Here is a 22,865-nt window from a genome sequence, read left to right on the forward strand (position 1 = left end):
ATGTCTTCCAAAGATACTTGTGGGAAACGCCATCACCCTGTGGCCAGCCTTTGCAGGAAGCTCCAAGCTATCAACATGATGGACCAAGCTTCAAATCCTGCCTTGCAGATTCCAAAATTCCAGTCAAAAAACTTTGACAGTCCACAGAGTAACACAAAGAAGAACCTGGAGGAAATCTTGAAGAAAAGGACACTGAAAAGCAACAGTGCCCTGGGTACCGACCTCTGTTTGCTAAGTCCTTCCAATGACAACTTGTTATCTCCAGCCCCTGGCATGATGCAGACACCACGTCATCGACGTATTTCAGACATTCGTTCCGAGTCCTTTTCACTGGGTGGGAATAAAGAGAAGCCCAACAAATCATGGGTCTTGGTAAATCAGAGAGGGAACGGTTCACCACATCTCATTAAACATGGAGAGTTAACGTCTGATTATCTTTGCGACCACTCTAATATTGAGCCAAAGGTCACATCAGCTCTGGAATGCAGCTATTTCACATCGAGTCCGGATTTATTTATCCAAGGACCCAAACCTGTACAGCCCACTTTTGCTTCTCCACCACCCACAAGATTCTCCTTAGGTAAGGACCGAAGAAGGACATGCAGGCTGCTTTTGTATTATTTTTACGTCTGGGTTTTTTTTTTATGAATATCCTGCACTTTTATAGTATTTTGGCTGGTTTGTGGAAACTAACAGTGAGATGGCATTCCCACAAAGACAAAATGGCTTTTTCAACCTGATCACAGATGTAATCAGCGTACCAGCTGAAGAGAAGGAAGGAAAAGATGAACTTGGGAAGAGTTGAATTTGAGAAGCAGCATTGTTTAGCTTCAAAATTCAGAAAATATTTATTCTAGATCAGTGGTTCTCAAGCTTTTTAATGCTGCGACCCCCAACCGGTCGTAAGTTAGGACTACTCAACCGGTCGTAAGTCAAGGACTACTCAACTGGTGCAGCACCGTTTGCAGAATGGGACTTTTGGCGGGCTCAGCAGGGCAGAGACAGCCTGGACAATTCCTATTGGCTTTTGAAAGCCAATAGAATAGACTCTCTTTCCAAAGCGAATAGAATAAAAGGGAGGAGCACAGCTAAGGAAAAGGGAGAAAAAATGGCGGACTGCGTTGTTTGGCGACCCCCGTGAAATGGTTGTTCGACCCCAAATGGGGTCCCGATCCACAGGTTGAGAACCACTTTTCTAGATAAATATGTATGACATAAAAAAGTGAGCGGGAAAGCCAGTTAAAAGCAATTCTCTTAGCTGCATGTGGAAAAACAAACCGGCTTACAATATTCTTTGTCTTCATAGGATGGAAGCTGGCAGTGGACAACAGAGACAATGAGGACTCTGACATAAGTCTGATTTGTGAAGAAGACCTATTGACTACCATGTTTTCTGCATGTGATGTGGAAAGAAGAGGTAAAGTAACAGTTGAAGGGTTCCAAAAAGAATTTGGAAGTCTACTTATACAGGTAGTCCTCCATTTATGACCATTCAAACTTACAACAGACCTCCCCAGAACTATTTACAATCTGGATTCAAAGTTTTGATGGCTGCCCCCCAGCCCCTTTCCCAGTGACATGATCACATTTGGGATATTTGGCAACTGGCCTACGCTTACATCTGTTCGCAGTGTCCTGCAATAGAGCTAGTTTGGTCTGGTGATTAAGGTATCAGGCTAGAAACCAAAAGACCGTGAGTTCAAGTCCCACCTTAGCCATGAAAGCCAGCTGGCTGACCTTGGGCCCGTCACTCACTCTTTGCCCAACTCACAGGATTGTTGTTGTGGGGCAAATAGGAAGAAAGTGTATTGGATATGTTCTCGTGATAATTATAAGAGGATATAAATAAATAAAATAATGATCTGCATGTACAAAATCCTAGATTTTCTCCTCCCATAGATCTGGATAGGTAAAACATAAAGGAGCCCCTGCGGATTTTACTCAGCTAGTTGTTGCCGACTGTGCTCATCTCTGTTTCAAAGGCCTGTCTGACAACATTTCTGCAGTCATGTGACCAGCATGATGTCACAGAGTGGTTAAGACGCTGGGCTTGTTGGCTGGAAAGCTGAGGTTTGAGACCCGAGCATCACACGACGGGGTGAGCTCCTGTCTTCGCACCAGCTCCTGTCAAACTAGCAGTTTGAAAGCAATGCAAATGTAAATAGATAAATAGGTAGATCTTCATTGGGAAGATAACAGTGCTCTGTGACATCATAAATCTGGATAGGGTTAGGAAAGAATTTGTTCCAAAATCCTTTAGAGCCACTGCAACTTAATTTAACAATTAAGATGCATAAGTCTAGCACAGTGGTTCTCAACCTGTGGGCCGGGACCCCATTTGGGGTCGAACGACCATTTCACGGGGGTCGCCAAACAACGCAGTCCGCCATTTTTTTCCCCTTTTCCTTAGCTGTGCTACTCCCTTTTATTCTATTGGCTTTTGAAAGCCAATAGAATAGACTCTTGAATAGAGTCTAATTCTATTAGCTTTCAAAAGCCAATAGGAATTGTCCAGGCTGTCTCTGCCCTGCTGAGCCCGCCAAAAGTCCCATTCTGCAAACGGTGCTGCACCAGTTGAGTAGTCCTCAACTTACGACCGGTTGGGGGTTGCGGCATTAAAAAGGTTGAGAACCACTGGTCTAGCAGCTTCTCATGTTCCTTTTTGGACTCTTGCATTTAAATCCCAGAGTTGCTTTTATCTTTGTTGTTATCTTTTATGTTACGGGACTCTATGTGCCTGCCCTTGGAGGTAAACCAGGAGCAGATACTACAGGAAACACTGGAACCCTATTTTATGGGTATAGGCTCTAATAATTGATTCTGGGAAGCCTGGTAACATTTCACTTATCTTCCCTCTTATATATACCAAAGGGAACCAACACAGGGCAACCTCTGCGTGTCTCTATAATGTAATTATCTTTCTGTCTTTACTGATTTAGTGGAAAAGCACACAGTGGGCCAATCTGGATTACATCTACAGGTAGTCCTTGAATTAATTCGTTTAGTGACTGTTCGAAGTTACAACAGCCTTGAAAAAAAGGGACTTATGACCATTTTTTACACTTGCGACCTTTGCAGCATCCCGATGGTGGTGTATCAACATTTGGATGCTTGGCATCTGGTTCATATCTACAACAGTTGCAATGACTGGGTCTCTACAATGCCAAGTTTTAGCAGCAAATCATGTTGCCGAAATTTGTCAGCATAGTTTGCAGTTAAAGGTCAAGGGTTTGACAGCTGCCGCTAGAGCAGTGGTTCTCAACCTTTTTAATGCCACGACTCCCAACCGGTCGTAAGTCGAGGACTACTCAACCGGTCGTAAATTGAGGACTACTCAACTGGTGCAGCACTATTTGCAGAATGGGACTTTAGGTGGGCTCAGCAGGGCAGAGACAGCCTGGATAATTCCTATTGGCTTTTGAAAGCCAATAGAATTAGACTCTATTCAAGAGAGTCTATTCTATTGGCTTTCAAAAGCCAATAGAATAAAAGGGAGTAGCACAGCTAAGGAAAAGGGGGGAAAAAATGGCGGACTGCGTTGCTTGGTGACCCCCGTGAAATGGTCGTTCGATCCCAAATGGGGTCCCGACCCACAGGTTGAGAACCACTGCGCTAGAGGGCTAATTGTCTACCCATCGTTTAACGCAAGCTACATTTAAACGATGAACATGGTTTGAACATGAGCCTCTGTGTTAACTTTCATTGTTATGTCTAGGCAAAGTTGCCGTTTCTAAATTAGTTGACTTCCTAAGGAACACGACAAGTCGGAGTTCAGAAGACAGCGGTCTTGAAGATTTATGCAACATGCTTGATCCTGATCATAGGGATATTTCTATGGACTTGGAGACCTACCATGCCATCATGAAAGAATGGATTGAAGATTGCAAAAGGAACTGGTACCTGGCCATTATCTCTTTTTTTGTAACACAAGGCGTGATAGCCCATATATTGATCTTAACTCCATTGATTAACCCTTTACATAAATTTTTAAAAAAACACCCAACCTTCTGGATCTCTTTGACTCCTTAATGGATTCCATATCTGGTGGTTTTCCATTGAAAAAGTAATAATTTATTCCTGCTTTTTACTTTCTGGTTTTTAACTAGTTAGCAGACCATTAAAAAAACAGATCCTTTTATTCCATGGTTACTAAATACATACTTAAGAGTCTTTGATAAGAAGTTAGGATGCCGTGTAATTATATAGGTTATAAAACTGAAAGTAGACCACAAATCATGAGAAAGAAAAAGTTTTTTCAGTATTAAAAACGCAAAAATGTTTAATATCAATTCAAGCTGTTTCTGTTATCTTGTATTCAATTACACTTTCCCCCCCTGTTTTTCAGGAATGAGCTACCCACCAAGGACGCCACCCCTGAAAATAATTTCTCAGGTGTTTCTTTATTAGATTTATTGAACTGCGTTCAGAATTATGAATAAAAAATACAAATAAATTAGAATATTTTCGGTATCCTGGAAAAGTTAAATGTAGTAAAATGTGTTTAATGGGCATTGAAAGTGCTAGAGCAGGGGTAGGCAACCTTGGCTCTTTGATGACTCGTGGACTTCAACTCCCAGAATTCCTGAGCCAGCCATGCTGAGGGGAAAGGGAGAGGTTTCCAAGCTGAGCCACGCTGGCTCAGGAATTCTGGGAGTTGAAATCCACGAGTCATAAAAGAGCCAAGGTGGCCCTTTTATGATCCGTGGACTTCAACTCCCAGAATTCCTCAGCCAGCATGGCTCAGCTTGGAAACCTCTCCCTTTCCCCTCAGCATGGCTGGCTGGGGAATTCTGGGAGTTGAAGTCCACGAGTCATAAAAGAGCCAAGGTTGCCTACCCCTGTGCTAGAGGTTAAGTCTGTTTCCTGCTGTCCAATAGGAATAGTCTCACCGTTGGTTTTCAGACCATTGTTGATGAGCATGTAAATCACCAGCCGGTAGAATTCCTCATTTTGACAAGTTATCTTCCCTCCATTGTAGCATAAGGTTGTGAAAAAAGACATTTGGAGGTTTACCTGTGTCCTCAGGGTCATCTGAGAGGCGCAAATGGGTGTGGAGTCTTCTTGGCTGCAAGATGTTTTCTGCCCTGTGTCCCTTGAAGCAACAGGATAGAAAACATCCTGCAGCCAAGGGGCTCCACACACATTTGCACTACTCAGGTGATCCTGACGACACAGGTAAACCTTCAACAGGTCCCAATTATTCTCTAAAAGAATGCAAATGACCAGCTGTCTGCAAGCAATATAAATTCTTCCACTCCCACCATCTAGTCAGAGCTGAAAGAAGCATCTTGGTTGAGAAGTGAAATGTTTTCAAAGCAAAAATCAAGTTTTTTTTCTCCTGAAAAAAAGCACCTTTGGGACAACCATGCCTGGATGACTTAGAATCTCCATAGACATGTTGTTGTTGTTGTTGTTGTTGCGAAGTCGTGTCCGACCCATCGCGACCCCATGGACAACGTTCCTCCAGGCCTTCCTGTCCTCTACCATCTTCTGGAGTCCATTTAAGCTCAGGCCTACTGCTTCAGGGACTCCATCCAGCCACCTCATTCTCTGTCGTCCCATTCTTCTATGGCCCTCAATCTTTCCCAGCATTAGGCCCTTCTCCAGTGAGTCCTTCCTTCTCATTAGGTGGCCAAAGTACTTGAGTTTCAACTTCAGGATCTGGCCTTCTAAAGAGCAGTCAGGGTTGATCTCTTCTAGGACTGACCGGTTGGATTGCCTTGCAGTCCAGGGGACTCACAGGAGTCTTCTCCAGCACCATAGTTCAAAGGCCTCAATTCTTTGGCCCTCAGCCTTACTTATGGTCCAACTTTCACAGCCATACATAGCAACTGGGAAAACCATGGCCTGGACTATACGTACTTTAGTTGGCAGGGTGATGTCTCTGCTTTTTAATATGCTGTCTAGATTTGCCATAGCTTTCCTCCCCAGGAAAAAGTGTCTTTAATTTCTTGATAGACATGTAATATCATTCATATAGAGGCAACCATTGTATTTAAAATGCTTTATGGAATGGACCGGTTCGCCATTGGTTTATTTCTTGCCTTACAACCAGAAACTTCTTTTTGCAGTGAAAAGGTTGAACATAACTTCTGGAAGTCTCGAAGCACTCGGCGGTGATGTCTCAAGAGGAGATTTGTGAGTCCTGCTTTAGTTGACGGGTTCAGAGATGGGAAACAAAAGAAAAACCAGAAACCAAGATCAAAGATAGGAATTATGCAGGAATAATGGGTACACCGAGTCTTTAAATGACTGGAAGGATGTGATAAGAACATTTTACTGTTTGAATGGCTGCCACACCAAAAGTTCTGTGTTGTCCCAGAGGGTGGGATATACAGTAGTGGCCAAAATTGTGGAAACCTTTTGGGAAAAGTGTACAGTAGAAATGCCACCTATTTTTCTTCTAATTTCTTTATAACTGTAGCCGTGTTCACTTAATAATACTATTTTACATCGCTTTCTGGGCAACCAGTCAACTCTTTGCACCATTACTTTAATTTTATTATGTTTTATAAGCTCACGAAATGAAAGAACACCAAAAAACCCAACCAACTTGACAGCGATCACATAACACACTGACCAACGTCCTCCTCTCAGCTTCGATACATGACATCAATAACTGAATCCTACTGTGATCTGATTGGCTCATTGCCAAAGCAAGATGACACCTGATTGGCTCTCTAAACACTCATGCTCATTGACTACAATCAGATGAAGGAAAGCTGCCTGATATCAACCTAAGCAAGTTGTGATTCCTTTTTCTGGTTATTTGGCTTTTCATAGAATACAGTACAGATAATTGAACAAACTATGTTGCATTACATTCATGATTAAATTATCTTTCCATTGATACATACTTTTATGGTACTACTCCAAAAGAAAAGTAGTGTTACTTGCCATCAAACCTCAACAAATGTGAAGAACAATTGGAGGAGACAATAAAGAACTGTTTAACTGCTGCTGAAGATAAGAAGCTGAAGTCTGTGGCTTTTCCACCTTTTCCCAGTGGCAGAAATTGTTTTCCAAAACAGACTGCAGCCCAGGTGACTCTGAAAGCCATTTCTTCCCATTTTGATGACTCCAGTCCTTCTTCCTTGAAGAACATTTACTTCCTGCTTTTTGATAGTGAGAGCATTGGCATCTATGTGCAAGAGATGGCAAAGCTAGATGCAAAGTAGTAACAGAAGCCAAATGAAAATTTATTTTTCAACATGAATATGAGTAGGAATGGGAATTAGAAGTGGGTTTTATTTTTAAAATATTGTGAGGACGGAATACGTGAGTAGCTTTAAAGTTTTGTGATGGGTGGAGGGCTTTTGTTATTGAGGGAGAAAGGGGGGAATTGTTTCAGAGAGTTTGAGCTGCAGATATAACATGCTTTAGGCCCTCTACATTTTGTATCTTCCCCAAGAAATTATTTTCCCAATTCTCTACATTTTAATGTCTCAAGTTATTTTAGTTTAGATCTTTTTTTAAAAAAAATTAATCTCATTATAGAGTAGCAAACAATTCAATGCATCCATCAATTGAAAAATGTGGATTGTTTGCGTCCCTTTATTTTCCCACTGGTAGTTAGAAATCTTTATGTTGTGTCTATGTTCCATGATGGAGAAGATAATTTTGATTCACTTGGTGCTTTACTGTTTTATCCCAGAATGACCTGTAATTGCTGAAAAATATTTCATCTTATTTGTTTTGATAAAAAAATAGCATCATGCTTTTTTAAAACTTTAAAAAAAAATAAAAAAAAAATACACTTTTCCCAAAAGGTTTCCACAATTTTGGCCACTACTGTACAGCAATGGAAAACAAAACACAGTTGAATGTTGGGGTATCCTAATAGTAAGATCAGTTCAACAGTGCAACCACCAAAAACACAGAGAGGCAGTGAGTTTCTCTTAGTTGGTTCTACAGGTAATCCTTGACTTACGACCGTATCTGACCCCAGCATTTCAGTCGCTAAGGTGCAGAGAGGGAGGAATTTCCTTAGCATTAAAACACCCATCCTGCTGTTGGTTTCCTCCATTAAAAATATGGAACAATAGAAGGGCAAAAGGATAAGGCCCTCTCGTCTTTACCCTTCCAGAGAAACATCCGACTTGATTACTTGTGTAGCGGATCTTCAGTTCAACAACCAAAAGCTTCAAGAGGAAAATGCCCAGCTGAAGCTGGTAGTGGATGCCATGGAGGAGACCAATAATAGACTGATGGAAGACGGTGGGGAGCTTCGGAATCAGATTAAAAGGTGCGATGCTTTTGAATGAAATGATAGTTCTTTGGAGGGTTTAGCAAGATCATCCAGTTTTGGTCACCAGGGTGTAAAAAAGATGCTGGGAGTCTGGAAAGAGTGCAGAGAAGAGCAACAAAGATGATCAGGGGACTGGAGGCTAAAACATAGAAGGAACAGCTGCTAGAATTGGGTATGTCTAGTTTAATGAAGAGAAGGACGAGGGGGGACATGATAGTAGTCTTCCAATATCTCAGGGGCTGCCCCAAAGAAGAGGGAGTCAAGCTATTCTCCAAAGCACCTGAAGGCAGGACAAGAAGCAACGGATGGAAACTCATCAAGGAGAGAACCAACCTAAAACTAAGGAGAAACTTCCTGACAGTGAGAACAATTAACCAGTGGAACAACCTGCCTCCAGAAGCGGTGAATGCTCCAACAGTGGAAGTTTTTAAGAAGAGACTGGACAGCCATTTTTCTGAAATGGTATAGGGTTTCCTGCCTAAGCAGGGGGTTGGACTAGATGACCTCCAAGGTCCCTTCCAACTTTATTATTATTGTTATTATTAGATTTGTTGTTGCTCTGTAAAAAAAACTGGGAGTGTCTCTGGCTAAAGGTTTACCATAACCACCCATATGCAGAGGACAAATTTCTACTGTATTGAGCTTAGTTGTCCTCTGCAGATACTAATAATGTATGACAAGAAAGCCTGGCACACACATACTTACTCAAAGTTCTATTTCCTTGCAGAGATCATTGGAAACAGATGTCAGTATAAAGTTTAATCAAGGTCTAGGAGAAATGAGGAATCACAGCCTTAGTATTGCAATAAATTCTTCCAAAAGGTTGCATTTTTAAAGAACTTAGTACCGTAGGAATGTTTTTCTGAGCTTTATTATGTTTGTCTTCTTGTTTGAAGTCATTGCACACATTAATACACCTATGGGGGGGAATCTAATAATTAAAAATGCAAATGAGATACTGAATTGTGTTTCAAAATATGGAACCTTAGCACTTGATCGAGAACCCTTGACTCTAATAAGCCCCTGGTTCTACTCAGATAATTATTCCATGTACATCGAAAGACCAGATTCAAGAAATGTGTTCAGTTTTGAGATGTCTTTGTTCTAAAATTGAGAAGATAGAGAAATATGTTTCTGGCTGACTGAGGAATTCTGGGAATTGAAGTCCACACATCTTCAAGATGCCGAGAGAAAGGACGATATATACTGTTTTAATTTTTAATTAACTTTAATCATTACATCTAGATTTCGTTTATTGCCGCGTGTCATTTTTATTTTGGTTTGCTGAGTTTCACTGCAGCTATAATAAAAAATATGTTTATTTGCACATCGTATTTATATAGTCATCCATCTCACAGAATGCATCCCTGGTGCGTACAATAAAAAAAACCATTAAAAAAATCTACAATATTGGGGGGAAAAAATCTTATAGGTTTCCTTGTCAAGAACAAATGTTCCTCGGTTTTGGCTTTCTAGCTTCCAGCAGTCTGCAAGTCACGTGAAAACATTAAAAGAAGAATTGGAAGAAGTGAAGAACACCCTGGGTACTTCGGAAGAAAAGAGGCAGATGATGGCCATCCAGAATAAACAGCTGGTAAGTTGATGTTTGCGTGCAGGAATCTAACTTTGGCCATCTCTTAACAGTCCCAAGTTGTGTTGCGGTTTTCTGGTACAGGAAGCAAGTGCAGAATGTAAGCGAACATCAGGTTCCTGATAAATGCCTGATTCAACTGTAACCTGGTCTTCCTCATTGAAAAAATACTTTAGGAGTTAGATCAGTGGTGGCGAACCTATGGCACGGGTGCGAGAGGCGGCACCCGGAGCCCTTTCTTTTTTTTTTTAACTATTTTTATTCATAATACAATTAACAATGGACAAACATGACATTCCAGAATGAATTTTCCTATCAGTTCCTATCATGGTACAAAAACTTAATACATCGTTCTTAACCTCTATATAAGCCTCAGATTTCGAAGTATTCGTGTTCTGTCTTGTCTTTCATAATCATTGTAAGCCTGTCCATCTCAGCACATGATAAAATTTTATGCAGGATCTCTTATACCAATATAGAATAGAATGCCAGTGAAGTGGAGTGGAGTGGAGTGGAGTAGAGTAGAGTAGAGTAGAGTAGAGTAGAGTAGAGTAGAGTAGAGTAGAGTGGAGTGGAGTGGAGTGGAGTGGAGTGGAGTGGAGTGGAGTGGAGTGGAGTGGAGTGGAATGGAGTGGAGAGTGGAGTGGAGTGGAGTGGAGTGGAGTAGAGTAGAGTAGAGTAGAGTAGAGTAGAGTAGAGTAGAGTAGAGTAGAGTAGAGTAGAGTAGAGTAGAGTAGAGTAGAGTAGAACAGAACAAAATGGGCTAGGACAGTGGTGGCGAACCTATGGAATGGGTGCCAGAAGCGGCACCCGGAGCCCTTTCTGTGGGCACACGTGCCGTTGCCCCAGCCTTGCCTCCCCCCGTGACCGCCTCCTCTCCAGCAGCCCCCCTGAAGGAGAGTCGCCCCTGAGCGTGGCCCACCCGGAGCAGCGCAGCCAAGGACATGGTATCCAGGCAGCGTAGACAAGACTCTGCCCTCACACCCCATCATGCAGTTGATGCTGCAGGGCGTGGGCAGAGGGTATGGCCGTCATAGCACTGCTGGGCTTCCTGGGGAGGGCCCTGGAGGCGGGCCCTGGAGGCGGTGAGTGGTCCTGTGGGCAGGCGGGGCGGGTGTGCTTGGTGTGATCTAGAAAAGTATCCCTTTTGACAGTAGCCTAAATCCCTGCCGCCTCTTTTATGTGCCATATTTGATGCAATTTTACCAAAATCACAACAAGTGATGGACACTTCTTATTACACTCAGTGGTGGGATTCAGCCAGTTTGCACCACTTTGGCAGAACCAGTAGCTAATTTTTTGTTGCCCAGGTCCAGAATGGACTTCCGGAAGCAGCATCCATACAGAGAACCGGTTGTTCACCTATTTGAATCCCATCTCTGCCTACAAGGGTTGGGAATCTGGAATCAGTATCAGAATAGAGTGAAAGGGACCCTGAGGGTCTTCTAGTCCAACCCCCTGCTGAAGCAGGAGACCCTGTGTCCAGTGGTGGGATTCAGCCAGTTTACACCAGTTCGGCAGGACCGGTAGCTAATTTTTTGTTGCCCAGGCCCAGAATGGACTTCCGGAAGTGGCATCCACACAAGAGAACCGGTTGTTCACATATTTGAATCCCACCACTAGTTACACCCATGTGATATCACAGCTCCACAAACTGCAACTTCCACTGAGTTTCCCAGGTGTCAAGCACCAGGGAAATAAAGGGATCCAGGCAGTTCAAATGAGTATAAAGATTCCTTGTAAGCTTAAGCTCTCCAGAAGAATCTGAACTACTAACGGTCAGAGCAATTTAGTGGTAGATAAGGAATTTAAGGTGAGCATGGACTCATGACTGATGATGTGTTTGACCCCTCCCTCGGGCTCAGCCTGGTCATCCCTCACATCAAGTACAATTCACGGTGCTGGTTATCACCTATAAACCCCAGATTGTTTGAGTGGCCCCTTGTGATCCATATATGATTGAGCAGAATTGCTGCACGTTGGGTCCTATTATCAATGGTAGTTAATTAGTTGATCAATGCCATCTATTGGGATCTAAATGTATGTCTTCTTCGTGATAGTGTCTGCCCTCCGAAATAATATCTCCCCAGATATTTGGCTATTACCTACCTTTATTGTCTTTAGAAAAAATGGACTTATATTCCAGGTCTTGGGGTAGGGCAGTGGTGGCGAACCTATGGCATGGGTGCCAGAGGCGGCACTCAGAGCCCTCTCTGTGGGCACGCATGCTGTCGCCCCAGTCCTAGGCCTTCAGCTGGGTTTTATAAAACTTTTTTGCTTTAGGCCTCCACTGCCATGTGCAAAAAAAAAAGGTTCAATCAGTCAATTTCAACTTCTCACAGGAAAAAAAAAGATCTTGCAAAGTTGGAATTGATTGATTGAACTTTTTAGCCCCACCCATCTGCCGTTACCACCGCAGCCACCCCTACCCAATGGGCCACGCCCACCCAGTGGGCCACACCCAGCCAATGGGCCACACTCACCCAGCACTCGTTGATGCATAAGTGGGTTTTGGGTTGCAGTTTGGGCGCTCGGTCTCTAAAAGGTTCGCCATCACTGGGGTAGGGTGATTGTGGAGGCCCTGTTGTGTGTCTTTTTGCAGTATAGTCTGTCTTCTCCATCCCTGGTTTCTTCTTAATTATTGTCTTTCATGTGTAAGCCTTCAGAGGCACTCTTTAAATCTCATAAATAAATGAACAAAATTATTTGCGTATGTATAGAAAGATTTCAGTGGATCTGATTGAGAACAAATAGGCAACATTTGTTGAAATTATAGAAAGCCAGTGGTTTTTTTTTAATTAAAATGCAAATAAAAGGAGCCAAATCTAAAGGAGGCAGTTGTTCAGTTTGCATCTTAAGTAAAGTTGCAAACCAATATATCAATTCAACCGAGCCTTTGAAATGTATCTGTCTCTAAATGCTCTAGTGAATTTTTCCTTTAGCCATCTTTCAATATCTAAAATACATCAGGCAATACCAGTTTTGACAATTGATGCACCATTTAAATGGTGGCAGAAGAATATATCTGTATGGCAGAGGAAAAATATCATAAAATGTGTATATTTTAATAAATATGCAGTTTGAGGGGGGATTTGCAAAAATAAGTAGGTGGATAAAATTGAATATAATAATATTTTGTTTGAAAAAGGTATAGGTACATTCATTTTGGAACTAAAATTTCAAATGAATATAGAAAAGGGAGGATCAATTTCTGGTTCAAAACTAATTCATCTTGAGACAAAGAAGCAAATATTTAATTTAATAGTTGTGTATGTATGCTGTCTGTAAGCATGCCAATTGCTTTCTTTTCATAATTAGGAAAAAGAGAATCAGTCTCTAGTTCTTAAGATCTCGTCTCTTCAGGAGGAGGTAAGAATAAACATGAAATACTTTGACTGAGTCACGATAATTTTTTTGCTATCTAATAATAATAACAATAATATAATAATACAGTAATAACAAATATGTCCTTTAAATCAGAACATTAGGAATGTGGTTGATTCAGATTGTCTCCAGAAGAAGATTGAAGAGCTGTCCCAGAATATTAGTGAACTCCAAGTAAGTGATTCCTACATTTTGTTTCAGTGTGAGGGATGGCAGAGATTCAGTGCAATGCTTCAGATACTTGAAATGTTCCAAGTGATTGATTCAAGATAATCAATTCAATTATTTTCTAAAGACCACCCAGTAACTCCTACTCTTGAATTTCCAGTTATGTTGCATTACGGAAGCCAACACCGGTTACACTAGCTTGGGATGGGCAGAGATTGTAGCCTTACCAAAATCTGATAACCCACAGTTAAAACTAGAAGTGGATGTGTGCTGTTTACATTTGTAAGTTGGTGGAGGAACATCAGAGAACCTTTGAAAAGCAACATGTAAACGTGGAGTTTGTGATACTGTCTTCTAAATGTTAAATTATATCTTTAAGAGGAATTCGAGCTGAAACCTAACTAAACCTAGGTTGTAAGTATTATATTTACATCTCGCTTAGCAAACGTTCCAGATCTGAATAAAAGATAACAGTGTTAATGATGGTAGGATTTTCTGTCTCCATCGCTTGAGATGTGTATAATTGGATCAAGAGATTACTATAACTTTCTTAACTACAGTTAAGGAGAACTTTCTCCCACAATTTCTTGGTCAGTTCTGAGATATTTCATTTCATTATTTTGATGATATCCTCGTTAAGATTCCTCAGCATTTCTGAACAAAATGGGCATCAGCATAGAACACAATATAACTCAGTTTCATTGAGGGCCGCATCAGCAATGCGGTTGCCCTCGGGGGGCCGGGCAGGTGTGGTCAGGGTGGGTACAGCCTACTGGGTGGGTATGGATGGAGTGGGTGTGGCCTACTGGGTGGCCGTGGCCAGCTCTACATCGTTCGCGTCAAGGGTGCCTGTGGGGGCCTGGACAGGAGTGGGACAGATCTGAGGGTCTCTGGCAGAAGGCGGTGGGACCAGGGCAAGCTCCAAGGCATGGTCCATTTCTTCATTCCTCACAAAGGGTGACACCTCCCCAGCATGCACCCAGGAGGTGGGGCCGACGCAGCAGAGGCTGGTTCCTCGCTGTTTCTAGACGGCCTTGTGGAGCTAAGACTGAATGCGTTTCGGCATAGATGGCCACCACAAAATTGTACATTGGCTCCCGGCTGGCCTGGGCCAGGGCCAAGGGGGCCGTTCCCTCACTGTTTCCAGGATGGCTTCGCGGGCCACATGAAGCCACTTCGCGGGCCGCATCTGTCCCCCGGGCCTTGTGTTTGACATATCTGAATTAGAGCATGTAAGATTTTACAAAGCATATTGCTGTGAGCGTTAAAGTGTTAAGGTATGTCTATCTTACAAATAACAAGGCAATTCTTCTGATTAGAAAAACAACCACGAGTGAGGGAAAAGAGAAATAAAATAATTTTAGTATTGTTCCTTCCTGCTAGAATGCAATTTCATTTCGGGGCGTTGTTCTTCTTTTCCCAGATACAAGCACACCTTTATGAAAGCACCGTGAGAAATAAAGACACAGCACTCCTTAAGGTTCGTGGGTACTAGGACGCATTGAAGCCTTTCCGGCCTGGTTAATTTTGGGAAGTTTGGATGTAGCAACATTTCAGTATATTCTGGAAGGGGTAGAAGTAGCAAGGGTCTTCAAACTTGGCCCTTTTATGACTTGTGGACTTCAACTCCCAGAATTCCTCAGCCAGGCACACGGAGGAGTTGAAGTCCACAGGTCATAAAAGGGCCATGTTTGAAGACCCCTGCTCTAGAGGCTCTGGACTGATGGGTATAAAGACAGCTGTGGAAGAGTTTGGGATGAAGTCAGTTAGTACAGGATGGCCTTAAGCCCCTTCTTTGAGGTTTTGAAGCGCTGTGGTGGCACCGTGGCTAGAATGCAACGCTGCAGGCTACTTCTGCTGACTGCCAGCAGTTCAGCAGTTCGATTCTGACCGGCTCAAGGTTGACTCAGCCTTCCGTCCTTCCGAGGTCAGTAAAATGAGGACCCAGATGGTTGGGGGCAATATGCTAACTCTGCTTACAGAGGGCTGTAAAGCAGCGGTCCCCAACCTTTTGGGCATCAGGGACCGGTTCTGTGGAGAAAGATTTTGTGCGTTGCCTGCATCGCACAGATGCGGCTTTGCTTCTTTGCCTGCCCTGGTTGCTGGCATGCTTTAGACCGGTACCAGTCCAAGGATTGGAGGTTAGGGACCACTGCTGTAAAGCACTGTGATACAGTACATAAGTCTAAGTGCTATTGCTATTTTGCATTCCAGACATTTGCAATGCAGATACTAGAAGATGTAGTAGCTGTTTGTTTTCATATTTACATAATACCCATTGATGCTTAGAACAAATGAAAGAGGACATAAATCCTCAAACAATCAATGGACATAACACAGCAGGAAGTAAAGCCCAGAACACTGAAACAAAAACAACATTTGAAATAAGAGGCGCTCAAACAATAATGCATTAAAAACCAACCTATTACAGATGAACCTCGACTTACAACCACAATGAACCCCAAATTTCCACTGCTGAGTGAGACAATTGTTAAAGTGAGTTTTTGCCCCCTTTTATGACCTTCCTTGCCACCGTTGTTCAGTGAATCACGGCAGTTGTCAACTTAGTAACACGACATGACAAAGTGAATCTGGATTTCCCATTGACTTTGCTTGCTTGAAGAAGATCACAAAAAGTGATCACCGGATCCCAGGACACTACAGCTGTCATAAATACGAGCCAGTTGCCAAGCCTCCAAATTTTGATCACCTGACGTGGGGAGGCTGCAATGGTGGTGTGAAAAAGAGTCATAAGAGGAAAGGAAAGGAAAGGAAGAGGTTTAATGAATTAGAAATTTCATTCTTGCTAAAAGATACAGCACAGGCATACAGGAAGGAAGGGAGGGAAGGAAGAAAGGAGAAGAGGAAGAAAGGAGGGAGAGAAAAAGAAAGAAAGAAAGAAAGAAAGAAAGAAAAGAAAGAAAGAAAGAAAGAAAGAAAGAAAGGGAAGGGAGAAAGAAAGAGAGAAAAAGAAAGAAAGAAAGAAAGAAAGAAAGAAAGAAAGAAAGAAAGAAAGAGAAAGAAAGAAAGAAAGAAAGAAAGAAAGAAAGAAAAGAAAAAAGTCCACACAATTCTGGAACTCAGAGGTTGTACTTCAGGCACTGAAAATGGGAAAAATTCATCCCTAGAAGTAAATTTTTAACTAATTGGCAGCCCTACTCGGGCCATAAACCTACAACTTTGCATCTCACATGAAGTATTTATAAGAGGGCATGTAGATGATGAACAACTTTGGATTGAGGAGTGAGCTGATAGAGTGATCAGGGAATAGATGTTAAGATGAAAAGAGAGATAATTGAAAGGAAGGGAATATGTGTAACTAGGTAGAATTCTATACTATTTTATCTGTCTATATCTGCTGCTTCTCCTAACCTCCTAAAGTTAGTTAGGCATTTGTGCTTGGAGCCCAAATACGAATTGACAACTTGTGTACCAAAATGTAATGCAGCAACAGAGAAGTGACCCAAGTTGTTGCAATAGATACGTGCATATTCCAGTTTGGGGCGTGATCCCTGCAAATACATCGGACAGCTATGCAAACCCGGGCTTAGAATAGTCTGTATTTGCGCACAATTTCCCCCCAAAAGCCTTTGCTTTCCAAGCCTCTGCTTTGCATAGATTTGCCTTCCTTTTCTTCCAAACTCCTGCAGTTAATTTGAATGTATGTAAAAAAAAAAAAAAAAAACAGCTAACCAACATCATTAACCCTGCTGGGATAATACCTATTTTGCAATAGTGTTTTGCAATGATGAAGCATCATTCCATTTTTGTGTTAGTGTACATCTCACCTGCACTGCAATCACATCACATCAGTTTGGGCTTTTCCTGTTCTTAGATTGAATATGGAGGCGATAAATGATTAGCCTCAAGAGCTATCCTACTCAGAAGCAATCTTCACCTGACTATTGGATGTTTATGGTCAAAGAGGGATAGAACTGTCTCTTTACTCCCCATTCACATGACTGCATTTCAAAGCACTTGGCAACCAGCTCGGTTTACAACCGGTTGCAGTGTTCCTTGGTCATGTTACCACAATTGGTGATTCTTTTTTTTTTTTTTTTTTTTGCCAGTTTCTAGTGTTTTTCAGCACAGCCCATTTGGAAAAATAGCTTTGCTTAATGAGTGCTTCATTCACATAAAAAACATAACAAAAAATGTTCAAGACCCAGTTCTGGATTCATGGGTGCTTCAACTTATGACCTCAGTGACTGACAACCAGATTTTCTGTCCCAATTGTGGTTGCAAATTAAAGGTACAGGTATTGTAAAGCTAGTCCTCAACTTAATGACCATAACTGAGCCCAACCTTTCTGTTGCTAAGTGAGACAGTTGTTAAGTGAAGTTTGCCCTATTTGATCTTTCTTGTCACGGTTGTTAAGTGAATCACTTCAGTTGTAAAGTTAGTAACATGGTTATTAAATGAATCTGGCTGCCCCATTGACTTTTGTCAGAAGATCACATGACCCTGGGACATTGCAACTGTCATAAATATGAGTCAGTTGCCAAGCATATGAATTTTGATCACACGACCATGGGGATGCTGCAGTGGTCATGTGTGTGAAAAACGGTCAAAAACTTGTTTCAGTGCTGTTGTAACTTTGAATGGTCACTAAACGAGCTGTCATAAGTGGAGGACTACCTGTATAATTTCAGCTAAGCTCCTAGAGAAAGATTTAAACCAGGGGTCTTCAAACTTGGCCCTTTTAGGCACACTGGCTGAGGAATTCTGGGAGTTGAAGTCCACAAGTCATAAAAGGGCCAAGTATGAAGACCCCTGATTTAAACCCTCATCATTGCTTTATAAGTATAGTACTGTTCGTTTTATCTAGCGTGGATGAGAAATTATTTCAGTTAGCACTTTAATATATATATATATATATATATATATATATATATATATATATATATATATATATATATATATATATACCAGTTGCAGTGTAGTTATTCTTACTTTCAGGCCAAGTTTACACATTATGCTAAAAAGTCCAAATTTGAGAGAGATGGGTTGTTCAGAAAGGTGAAATATAAATCAATAATCCCTAATGGGGCTCCATCACAGTTTAAAAACCATAATTTGTGGCTTAGTGTGGTAGTCTCCAAACGTGGCAAGTTTAAGACTCCCAGAATTCTGGGAATTGAAATCCGCAAGTCTTAAAGTTCCTAAGTTTGAAGACCCTCCCGGCTTAGTGCGTTGGGTAAAGCCAATTGGGAGTTTATTTAATAAAACATGGTTAGTTAACCTGGTGTAATTACTTCAGTCTTACTCTTCAATCACTGCAGAAGGAGTTGGATATACGAGAACTAAAGTCTTCCCTGAAGGAACACACGTCAGTGATAGAGGTAATGTTATGATACTTCTGTGGAGAAATGAGAAGAAGGGAAGGGAATGCTTGTTTTTTTGCTCAGAAAGCCTTTTTCTAAACATCTGTTTTTTTTGGGGGGGGGATTCCAACTGTAGACTCTGCGCATAGAGAAAAATAAATTGTTGAACAATGTTCAGCAGATGCAGCAAGAACTGATCTCGTGAGTATTCTTGGAAATCAAGAGAAAAAAGACGCAGGGCATGGTGGTTTCTGCGCTCCAGATGTTTTAACTCTTTAAATGTCCCTATATATTTTTGCTAGGAATGGCATCAACTTTCCCTTAATCTACAAGTTCAACAGCAGCTTCCTTGAAGCAACCAATTCATTGCATTGTGAACTGGAACTTGCCCAGGAATCATCAGAGGTCAGAAACATCGTTCAAAGGATGAGATGATTAAATGCAGATATAAAAATCTCGGGGGCGCATGTCTGAGCGCTTTCAAACTCCCCTTGCTAATCTAGACTTGGGATCCCTAGTGCAGAGGTCCCCAACCCCGGTCTGTGGACTGGCCCCGGCCCATGGCATGCCTGAAATCGGTCCACACAAACAAGCAAAGCCCCATCCGCGGGATGCAGGCAGTACGTGAAACCACGCCCCCTCTGGACCGCAGAAAAACCTCTCTCCACGGAACCGGTCCCTGGTGCCCAAAAGGTTGGGGACCTCTGCCCTAGTGGGAAGGAAAGAATCTTGAACTATACTTCTATGTTGTTCAGATAGTCCTTGATTTATCTTAGTGATTGTTCAAAATTACAATGTCGTGGTTCCGACAGATGAAACTCTTCAAAAGTCCAGCTAGACATAACAACACTAGACCTAGTGTGAGAAACAAGGTTATTGTAACCAGAGCTGATAAGGAATTGGCGGGCTGGAGAACTGGAGAGGAGGCCCGGCCTTCATGCTAATTGGGGAATGTGATTTATGATTGTTAATTGGAGGAGGGAATTGTGCTTTGATACTATGGCTCAGGGGAGGGGAATTTAGTTTTTGTCTTCGATTATGCACTGCCGATGTTATGCTACTCAAAATAAAGATCCTTTAAGGTAAAACATGCCTCGAAGAGTGTCATCTGTCGGAGCCATGACACATGGGTAGCTTCTAAGATCTTTTCTGCTTTTTCAGCCTAACTGAAAAACAAATGTTTTATGTTCGGTGTAGTGTATGGGCCGTGTTCCAGGTCAGGAGTATAATGTGACTTTTTCAAATTACTTTTTCTCTTTAAGACCCCTGGAATTGAGTGGACAGCACTTGATGAATCCCTGGACAGAGAAGTCCTCCTGCTTCTTGAAGGGCCAGAGCGAGTAGGAGCAAAGTTCAAGGCCACCATTTTAAACCTGGTAATGGAACATGGTGGATATGTATAATGAGGAGACTTGAAAACACTTTGTCTAAATTTTTACTAAATTCAACAACATTGTTTGCTGCCTTTCCTCCCATTTGGGTAACAATATCTAGGTTCTTCTTACTAATCAATACTGCTAGTTGTGTCCAGTCTATAAAAGACAATATAGCATATAAATGCTCTGTTCTAAGAGTTCCAGCCATTCCATTATTTCCATTCCATGCCCTGCCCTGCCATCCCAATCCATTCCATTCCCGTCCAGTCCAATCCATTCCAATCCAGTCCAGTCCAGTGCAATCCAATCCATCCCAGTCCAGTCCACTGCAATCCAGTCCAGTCCAATCCACTCCACTCCAATCCAGTCCAGTCTAGTCCAATGCAATCCAATCCATTACATTACATTACATTTGATCCTCTCCATTACATTCCATCTATGCCATCCCATCCCATCCCATCCCAACCTTTCCATTCCATTCCATTGAGGTAACACTGGGAGGCTGCTAAAATTATAGAATTCCCTCCCCAGAGAGGTTCGCCAAATACATCCTTATTTTTCCCGCTTTTAAATATTAAAGTTCTTCTGTTGTTATTCTCTCAGGCACTTGCCTGCACTTCTTTAGAAACATTTTGGTGTTTTGTTTTGGAAGCTCTTCTGAAGCGTAGTAGAAAAACATCTAAAATGGCCACTTGATCTCAGCTGCACCTGTTGAATCCTGCCTTCTGTCCTGAAAGGCATAGTGGGGGCAGACAGGTAACAAAACAAGAGAACAGTGGCTTCAAATGACTTAAATCTGTGGTGGTGAACCTATGGCACGGGTGCCAGAGGCGGCACTCGGAGCCCTCTCTGTGGGCACACGCGCCGTTGCCCCAGCCTTGCCTTCCCCCATGACCCCCTCCTCTCCAGCAGCCCCTCTGGAGGAGAGTCACCCCCAAGCGCGGCCCACATGGAGCCGCGCAGCCAAGGACATGGCAGCCAGGCAGCATAGACAAGACTCTGCCCTCACACCCCATCATGCACAGTTGATGCTGCAGGGCACAGGTAGAGGATGTGGCTGCCATAGCACTGCTGGGCTGCCTGGGCGATCTGCGGCAGGCCCTGGAGGCGGTGAGTGGTCCTGTAGGCAGGTGGGGCGGGGGATGGGGGGCAGGGCGGGGCGGGGTGTGGAGCGGGGGCAGGGGCAGTTTTTGGGCACTCGGTCTCTAAAAGGTTCGCCATCACTGACTTAAATCCTATAATTGCTTTGCAGTTTCATATTATTTGTTCTTCGGACTGGAGACATATGACTAGAATAAGTAAATTAAATTCTTAAATTGATGTCTCCATGTGGAGAAGGGGGGGGGAGGTATCTGGCGTGCTGTGGTCCATGGGGTCGTGAAGACTCAGACACGTGTTAGTGACTGAATAACAACAACAACAAAAACGTGCTATTTGCAACTCAAAGCAGGGGTGTGTAAAGACACCCCATCTCCAGGATTCCTTTCAATCCTTTCTTTTATGATACCTTCGGATGTTTCCCACGTTCTCAAATACAAACAATGATCTGTCTCACTCTTTCTCGGCAGCAAGAAGAACTTTCTCAGGTGGAGGATTTAGCGGGGCTGCCTTTGCTGAACCCAACAGACAATTTGGATCTGCCAGAAACGTGTCAGAAGACCTTGGTGGTAAATAATCCTTGAATTGGCAAGCAAGCAGGCCCTTAGGTTATTTTCCCCGATGAAAAATTCCCTCGTTGTAAGCATTGGCTCAACTGTTGTTAATCTGGCCACCTTTGAATGTATTGGAAGGTGAATTCCCAGCAAACACGCAGTGGCAGATATCAGAACGATTTATATCTGTGGTTCTGCGGTAAATATCTGTGGTTCTGCGGTAAATGCCTCACAACTTTGGGTCCTCTGATGGGACTGGTAGCTTGATGGCTTTGCAGCTCCCTCTCAGTAGATCAGAGAAAATAGGCATAGGCAGAATTGGAAGATGTTCAGCTGACAAAGGTCCAATCTGTTTTTAGATTATTTTTTCTTTCTTTCTTTCTTTCTTTCTTTCTTTCTTTCTTTCTTTCTTTCTTTCTTTCTTTCTTTCTTTCTTTCTTTCTTTCTTTCTTCCTTCCTTCCTTCCTTCCTTCCTTCCTTCCTTCCTTCCTTCCCTTTCTGGGGGTGCTAGTGTTGTGGGGATTTCTGTTAAAACAGTGGTTCTCAACCTGTGGGTTGGGACCCCATTTGGGGTCGAATGACCATTTCACGGGGGTCGCCAAACAATGCAGTCTGCCATTTTTTCCCCCTTTTCCTTAGCTGTGCTACTCCCTTTTATTCTATTGTCTTTTGAAAGCCAATAGAATAGACTCTCTTGAATAGAGTCTAATTCTATTGGCTTTCAAAAGCCAATAGGAATTGTCCAGGCTGTCTCTGCCCTGCTGAGCCCGCCAAAAGTCCCATTCTGCAAATGGTGCTGCACCAGTTGAGTAGTCCTTGACTTACGACCGGTTGAGTAGTCCTCAACTTAAAAAGGTTGAGAACCACTATGTTAACAGGAGGGCCTAGCACTGATTCTTCCTCCTTCTTCTCAGAATTTCTGAAGCAGCAGAATCACTTCCGTGGTTTACAGTTACTGTCAGGATTCCACCAATGTACTTCTAAGGATCTGAGGAGAGAAAGCCTTCATGGCCCATTAAATGCCCTCAGCGAAATAGAATTGGGTGGTTAATTACGCTAACCTTGTCTCAGCACATTGTGTGAACAAAGCAATGAGGCTTTATTTGGAATGTGAACAAAAAA

The 22,865-nt window shown here is 42.5% G+C and overlaps 1 protein-coding gene across 1 annotated transcript in view; it reads left to right on the forward strand.

Annotated features, from left to right (window-relative positions):
• LOC120309787 (inositol 1,4,5-triphosphate receptor associated 2-like) overlaps positions 1-22,865 on the forward strand; it is a 63,205-nt gene continuing 40,340 nt past the window's right edge. The window contains exons 1-15 of the mRNA XM_039347343.1: positions 1-580; positions 1,307-1,417; positions 3,716-3,896; positions 4,346-4,392; positions 6,072-6,138; positions 8,087-8,245; positions 9,725-9,842; positions 13,158-13,208; positions 13,320-13,397; positions 14,815-14,871; positions 18,674-18,733; positions 18,852-18,916; positions 19,018-19,120; positions 19,978-20,091; positions 21,660-21,758. Of these exons, the coding sequence (XP_039203277.1) occupies positions 1-580; positions 1,307-1,417; positions 3,716-3,896; positions 4,346-4,392; positions 6,072-6,138; positions 8,087-8,245; positions 9,725-9,842; positions 13,158-13,208; positions 13,320-13,397; positions 14,815-14,871; positions 18,674-18,733; positions 18,852-18,916; positions 19,018-19,120; positions 19,978-20,091; positions 21,660-21,758 (1,890 nt within the window). The remainder of the gene's footprint in view (positions 581-1,306; positions 1,418-3,715; positions 3,897-4,345; positions 4,393-6,071; positions 6,139-8,086; positions 8,246-9,724; positions 9,843-13,157; positions 13,209-13,319; positions 13,398-14,814; positions 14,872-18,673; positions 18,734-18,851; positions 18,917-19,017; positions 19,121-19,977; positions 20,092-21,659; positions 21,759-22,865) is intronic.

This window comes from Crotalus tigris, unplaced genomic scaffold (genome assembly GCF_016545835.1).
Source record: "Crotalus tigris isolate CLP2741 ecotype Arizona unplaced genomic scaffold, ASM1654583v1 scf7180000018068.1947079, whole genome shotgun sequence".
Classification (NCBI taxonomy): domain Eukaryota; kingdom Metazoa; phylum Chordata; class Lepidosauria; order Squamata; family Viperidae; genus Crotalus; species Crotalus tigris.